Source organism: Tetrao urogallus (genome assembly GCF_951394365.1).
Source record: "Tetrao urogallus genome assembly, chromosome: 6".
Classification (NCBI taxonomy): Eukaryota; Metazoa; Chordata; class Aves; order Galliformes; family Phasianidae; genus Tetrao; species Tetrao urogallus.
This window is the reverse complement of record NC_136819.1, coordinates 43,271,559-43,279,233: the sequence shown is the minus strand read 5'-3', so window position 1 is coordinate 43,279,233 and position 7,675 is coordinate 43,271,559. Positions and strand designations below refer to the sequence as shown.

The 7,675-nt window shown below is 38.8% G+C and overlaps 1 protein-coding gene across 1 annotated transcript in view; it reads left to right on the top strand.

Annotated features, from left to right (window-relative positions):
- Positions 1 to 725: 725 nt before the first annotated feature.
- Positions 726 to 7,675, top strand: part of KCNK10 (potassium two pore domain channel subfamily K member 10) — a gene marked incomplete at both ends in the record, with an annotated part of 55,634 nt that continues 48,684 nt past the window's right edge. The window contains one exon of the mRNA XM_079536820.1: positions 726 to 777. Within this exon, the coding sequence (XP_079392946.1) occupies positions 726 to 777 (52 nt within the window). The remainder of the gene's footprint in view (positions 778 to 7,675) is intronic.

Below are 7,675 nucleotides of genomic sequence, written 5' to 3'. Positions count from 1 at the left end.
AAGGGATTCGCAGCCTCTTCCCACTCCCTTTTTAAGGCAGTGAGGAGAGGGACTCGGTGAATTCCCTTCAAAGCTATAGGGTGGCTTCCTTCTCCTCCTCCTCCTCCTCCTCCTCCTATCCTTCCTGCTTCGGCTCTCCTCAGCTAGCCAGGCTGCTGCTACACCCAGCCGAGGGTGCCCAGCCTTCCCCCAGCCATGCTGCTGCGGCTCGCCCCCGCTGGCTGACCTGTTACTCTCCTAGTGCTGCGGCCGAGCTGACGTGGGCTCAGCTTTGGGGTGTGTACGTGTGGGAGGTGTCCCTGGGGGTGGGCTTGGCTCGCTTCCTGAGGGCTGCCCAGCCCCGAGCCCCTTAGGTGGGCTGCATCGGGGACCGTGCCGCCCCAGCATCCGCGAGGCGAGCCCAAGACTCAGCAGCACACGCTGCCCAGCCCCGGCCCCTGCGGCCCTTACCTTATCTCCACTCCCCCTCTCTGCTGGGGTGTCCGCACCCCTCCTCACCTCCCTCTGCAAACCCCACCGCCCTGCTCCCTTTCCCGCCCCTCCCCACCCCTCCCCACTTTCTTTGATTTATTTGTGTATCGCTTGCCTTGGCAACCACCAGTTTCCCTCAGTCAAACAGCGCAGACTCCCTATAATTTGAAATTAATTTGTTTGACTGCAGCATTGAGACAGGAAGGTCGGGAAATTTATTTAATTCTTTTTTCTCCCTGTGTAAAAAGGAAGCGATGAAATTTCCAATCGAGACTCCAAGAAAACAGGTGAACTGGGATCCTCAAGGTTGGTGAATCTCTATTACTATCATTATTACAATAATAACAATTATTAGTATTATTCCTTCTGTCTCGTGACTCGCAGGAGACTATTTGACTCCAAATGGGAGGAGACGCTGGATGCTTGTCTGCCTCCCATGTGCTCTGTTCGTTCTTCCTTGCTCAGCCCTACCAGGGCATTAGAAATTGCTCCAAAGATGTGGGGTTGTGTGGGTACGTGGTTAAAACCTCATCTGGGTGTAAGTTTTTTAGTCCTGTATTTGATATCTCCCTTTCCTTCCCTCCTTTTTCTTGAATATTTCCATGGCAAACTTGCCTGGGATGGCTGTGATCTCTGGCTCAGAGCATTGTTTGTTTTATCTGTCACTCCTTTGTTGTTTCTGGTCATCATTGTCTCTGCTAAATGGGTGGTACAGGAGTGGACACAGATGTGACAGCTTGCTAAGGGCTCCTCTATGGTAAATGCTGGCAAGCAACTTGAGCAAAATGCTGCTGCAATATAACCCATAATGTGGACAGTATAAAAACACACATTAAATAATGGAGCCCAAAGGGACCTTTTGACTTTTTACACTGTCCTATAAACAATTGCTCAGCCCAAGCGGATAGTTTGATTAACTCTGTACTTAGCCTTGGAGTCTGTCTTGGGGAGTGTTTGTGTGATGGTGGCAGGAGATTTACGCCAGTGCAGTGGTTTTCAAAAAAATGATCTAAGTTGTGTTTTAAAATAAACCTTTTTTTTTTTTTTTTTTTTTTTTTTTTCCTTCTTTTTTTTTTTTTTTTTTTGCCTGGGCACGGGAAGAAGTTCATGTGCATCCTACAGAAGAAATAACTGAAAAAATCCTACTGGCAATGTATATATTGGTGTGTCATATTTCTGTGCATTGATACAGGAGCAAAGCAACTTGGAGCCATATGCTGAGGTTTGCAGTAGAGCTGCTGGCAGCTAGTTGCTGTGTAGCAGTGCTTGCAGGAAGTATGAAGTGATAGCATGGATTTTATGTATTCAGCTTTATTCTGCAGGTCTGGTTTTAGTGGTCAATTTGTCTGTCACTCTCTGTGTCCTAATGTCTAAAAAAGAGCCATTAGAAACATTTTCTCTTGGTGTAGAAGAAATATAGCAGAATAGACATCTTTCTGCCGAGCAGATCTGGTGTGCTGTTTGCATAGGATACACAATTAAGCTTTAGTTTAAGCCTTACTACATCTTTAATTAGGTGAAAGCTGAAGTCAACACATCAGCCTCCTCCACCCTCAGATTCACAGCCAGCAGTAACACTAACACATGTGCTTATTTCCATAGGAGCATATTCCCTATTCTGTGGTCAAAATCAGATGTAGTGAAAACTTGCTCTTCCCAGGTGCCTTTTTGAATGTGTTTTCTGTAGCTTAATTTTACTCCATTTTATGCATTGTAAAATGCCTTTTACTGCAAGAAGCCCTTCCCTCCCATCCCTTGGCAGTGCACACAAGGAGATGTACTGCTGGTATTCTGTGTGCAGTCCCTCTGCTTGGCAAACAGCTTTATAGCATATGGATCCAACAGGTGGTTGGTCACAATTTACTAATGTGTCCAGAACCACACAGTATTCTAACAGGTTAAGGACCTCAAACCCAGCAGGTTCCCCCTCTGTCAGGCTGGTAAGGACTGCAGAATCCTACCTGTTATTTTCCTTCAGTGTATAAGACTTCATTAGCCAAGCAGCAAGGTCGTTAATGCATAGCCAGGAAGGAAACAAGAAATGTTAATTTCTAATTCTCTGTGGGACTCGGGAAATAGATAAAAATCAGTCAAATAGAAAAACACAAATTGATAAGGAAAAATTGTCTAGGGTCCAATCAATACAGGAGTAGTTTGATGTTACATATGTGGTCTCTTCTCTGCGGGTACAAGGTTAGAAGGATGTTATGTTTTGGATACTACTTTCTTAGATCAACATTTAAAAATCTGTCAGTGAAAGGATACAAAGAGTACTTAGTATTAAAAGCAGAATTTGTGTCCAGTGAATGTTCACACTCCAGTAGTAGGCTCATTGCAGTGTGTTTTGTGTGATAGTGCTCTGTTCTAGTCAGACAGAGAACATGCAGTTTCCACGTTTCTGTCTAGCATAAATTGTGCTGACTTGTGCTAACGCTACTTGAAATATTTCAACCAATGTTTCTGGCAAGCAAGCTAACATTCTGAAGATGAAAGTGAGAGCTATGGCATCTCAAAGATGTTTAGGTCAGTTCACTCGAGGAAAAATTTGCTGGATTGTCTATCTATCTATCTATCTATCTATCTATTTCAGAAACATTTCTAAAGCCCACAGCCCTTGTTGTGGAGATATGATTGGCTTGAGACTGATAATAGTGCTGTTTTTTTATTCCAGGTCAGGATGATATACACTGAAAGGAATTAATGCTCAAACTCTTTAATGGTGACTGCACTTTATATATTTAGATAAATAGAGTTTGCTGGTAGACTTCATCTCACATAAACCTGTTATTCTCACTTCACATCAGTGAAGATTAATATATCATAGAAATACTCTGTGGATGGAACAAGTTTAAAGGAATGGACTTAACATAAGAGCTCATGTGTTACAGACAGCTAATTGGACTGACTTCTGGACTGTTAGACTGGAATAAATAAGGCATGGTGGTGATTGAACTGTATATACATTTATCCTATTGTGTAGCAACTTCACTTGTCATGGCTATGGAAATTACTTCTGCAGTCCCTCTAACTGATGAGTGTATTTTCTAGATAAACAAATTATTTCATGAACCTGGGAGTATCTAAGGTTCAGGTTCCCTTAAGGAAGTTCCCTCCTACCCTAGGCACTATATAACTCCATTCATTATCAAATGTCATTGCAAAAGTCATTGCAAAATTCCAATATGAACATTGTCCTAGAACCTCACAACAGAATGTACATGGTGTTCATACACATTGAGTGAGCTAGTTAACAGAAGAGCATAATCCCAAATAGGCTCTTGCAGAAGAAATGCATTTTTTCACAGAGCTGGACACTCAGTAGGGATACAGGATCTCATAGTATGTATCCTCACATTTGAGGTGGGAAAAAAGAAGAAAAGAAAGAAAGTCCTGCTATTTGTCTTACCGGTAGAATCAGCTTGGATTTATACTATCAAAGGGCATTTAATTTGCCTGTCATTGATTTTTTACTTCTCCTGTTTGGTGCAATTTAGACAATGCAATCCTCACAGTAGTTAGTAGATCAGATTTTTAGTTTCATATGTCACACAAATTTAAAACATTTAACATCTAAACATTTTGAAATGTAAAATTGCATTTAGAGCAGCATACAGAGACTCTAACTCTTGTCATTGTTCTTCTCCTCCTTCATCTCCCACCCTCATCTTGCTGTTCATTACACAGTCTTGTTGTCCATATTTAAGTTGGCTTACAAAGTCTTTCCATATATATTTTTAAGCATCCCTCATTCTGACTGAAACATCTGGATATTACGGGAATATCATTTTTTTTCTTCTAATTATCAGCTTAAAATACTGCTTCTTCCTAGAAAAGGATAGATGTGACCCTTTCCAATATGCTCAGAAATTATCTCCAAGCGTGAATGTCTTGCAGAGTGACGGTTGAATGTTTTTTCCAAGGTGATGATGGTAGTAGGCAGAAAATTGAGTTCAATCTTGATCCATCATTTATGGCTCCAGGTTTTTGTTTTTGTGTTGTTGTTTTTCAAAGATGTTTATCTCAGCGTTGACCTTTTGGAACACTGAAGTTTTGGTACAAGCTCAGTGTCTTTTTTGCAAACAAAGGTAGCTCTCTCAGTTTGAAACCCTAAAATCATGCTATTATTATAATTCTTACATTTTGTGTTAGTGGTCTGTGGGGGATTCAAGATGTGATTGAAAATCTGGAGTTTTTCTGGTTCTGCCACTGAGTCATTGTTTAATTTTCAGTAAGTCACTTACCCTTTCTTTTCCTCCTTTCTTCTCTGACTGCGAAATGGAAATATTAATATTTGTCTACTGCACAAAGGTGTTGTGAAATATAATTAACTTGTTTAGAGCAATCTAAGACTTGCTATTGCAATCAGTGCTAAAACAATTAGGATGGAGAAAAACAGCCTGTCTTTATACATCGATCACATCACTTATGAAATAAGGTTATCTCTGCACTCTACAACTAGAGGAAACTAGCATTACTTCCACATCTCTGCAGACACTGAAGGCTCAATTGAGTTTCCCATTAGATGAATATAGAGCCATTTGATAGTCCCCAGCTGCTTCTCCAGATGGGCACAAGTCTTCCACAGGTCCTTCTGTGGGATTTTTCCATTTCACCTGAGACACCTCAAGAGGAACTGGACACCTGCATTTGGAACTGAGTCTGTGTGGATAGCAGGATTGGATCACCTCTTAATGGCTGTTGGAAAAACTCTTCGGTGTTAACTATTCAGTATAAAATTAAACTGGCTGCATAATGTTACAAACTGTTCCAGTTTCTGCTTTTTCTGCCATTTAACATCAGAAACCTATACAAAAAGCAAACTATTATAAAGACATAATGAGTAGAATGAGAAATCTCATTCCTGTCCTTTCTTTTCAAGAATATATATGAAAATGTGTTTAATGTCATGAAGTGCAGCTGTGGGCTAGACAACTTAATATCCTTCTGCACTAACAAGACATTTTTAGTAGCTCAGTGTAAGAAGACATTAGTATGGAAAGCTGTGATGTACAAAAACATTGATTTGTTCCCAAGAAGTGAAGGCAGGATAGTGACCATGTGCTGCTTGCATCACAAAATCATATTGGTTTTGAGTTGTCTTGGAACTGGAAGAAGTACGGATTCAGAAAGGTCAAATTAATAAAAAAAAAGGAAGTAAAAGATTAGGCAACAGCTTTCTTATAGTAGAAGCAATAAGAAAAGATTGAACAATAGCCAATATAAGATGAAAAGTAAAGTATTACTATAATGCCATCTATACTGTGAGGAATAGGAAATGAACAGAGCACTATGATGCTCTGTACGTCTAAGTCAAGGATAGCAGTAGAATTGTTAGCAGCTGGAGAAGTTAGAACAGAGTAATAATTTCAGTGAAGAATACCAGTGCTATTTTTGCAATGTTGTACAAAAGTAATCGATTAATAGTCTTTGGGGCTGAAAATTCCCTTGTGCAGGTCTTGAAAATTGATGCTACCTGAAGTGATGGAGTTTGCTTTTGGAAGAAAGATATACAATACCTGTTGTAATTGGGTAGCTTTTAGGTTAGCTTTTGTCATGTCTATGGATTTATCTAGCTAATGTATCAACTATATCAGCTTCAGACATAAGAGTGCATATATATTTTGATATAAGTCTTACTCTCATGATTTAAACCAGAGATAGGGTTTTACTGCTCCAGTACAAGCAACATGAGATTCTTCACTTTAAAGTCTCAGAACTTTATTGTCCCCATGAATTAAAAGTAAAAAAAGTACCTGGAAGAGAGAAGAAAAACAAAACAACAACAAAAACCAGAAAATATTAGAGATGGAAATGTGCTCTAAGGTGAACCCACTGACTTTAAAAATAACCTGCCATTCAATTCTCACCAGTTAACTCAATGAGATCAAACAGCAGATGAGAACAAAACCCATCATATACTCAATTCTTTTTTTTCCATGGTCCACTGTTTTCTTGTTTTGTTTTTGATACTTTTTTTCTAGGCTGCTTTTACAGTTAAATATCAATTCGGATAATTTAAATAAATTGATGTTTAAAAAGTGAACCATGATGATTCTCTTACAATGTTAATGAAACATGTTTTAGGGGATATTTTCTTGGTCTGAGAATGCTGAAACCAAGAATTCAGATTTCATCTTTAACTGCTAAAAAAAAAATTCCCTTACTAATATAAATGTTATTACTGACAGGTTTTGAGCAGTATGCTAAATACATGCATCAATATGTGTTAGTCAGGTGTTTCCAAATACAAGATTAAGATTTTGAAGTTGCAGTACAAATTTTGGTTTGGTTAAATCTTGGTTTGAGAGGTGAAAATGAAAGCCAGTAGTGAGATAGAATCAAAATTAGTTATCAAAATTTGTATAGACAGTAAAGAATTTAACTACTAAGGAGTAACAAAAGTTAACATCTCAAAAATCATCTTCTTATTAAGCAATCAAGTTATTTTGGCATCACTATCCTACAGAATCATCACAGTGTTTCAAGCATCAGGCTTTGAGTATCTAGATTTGTTATAGCCATATGTTCATATCTCAGCAGGACTGACTCATCTTTTCTTTCTGAGGAGAAAGAAACAGCATGCTAGTGACTTTACTGGATGAGGATTTGGATTTTGCACCACTTTTGCACTTGCACCACAGAGATTCTTAAGATTCATCAATACATTGTTAAAGGCTACTTGCATTATTCCTCTGTTACTCAGTGCTGTCATATAATAGTATTGGCATGATTTGAAAATAGCAAATACACACTGACAGATTGTCCAACGTTTTTAATACTTTGACATTTAGTATTTCATTTTAAAGAAAAAAAAAAAGTATCTAGTTATGAAGGTGGAAAAAAATCAAAGAAAGAATGACAAAAGAGATGGTACTGCAGAAACTCCCAGGTGATATGTAGGAAGTGGCTCACATTTCAGAGACGTTCCTCTGGGTTAACTCAAATCCATCACTGGTTACTTAAATGTTAAGACTGCTAATAGGGGTTTTAAGAGAGGCCTTGAGTAGCAACATTTGTGATAGGCAAATAAACAACACCAGAACTACCTCTTTGTGGTCCCAGAGCCACCATAATAATTATTTTCTTTGAGAAGAAGAGTTCATTACTCATTTACAATAATATGCTGACACATAATTTGGATTTCTCATCGCCAACAAGCATTATTTGTTGATTCTGTTTTCTGAAAATAAATATCTGTTGCCAT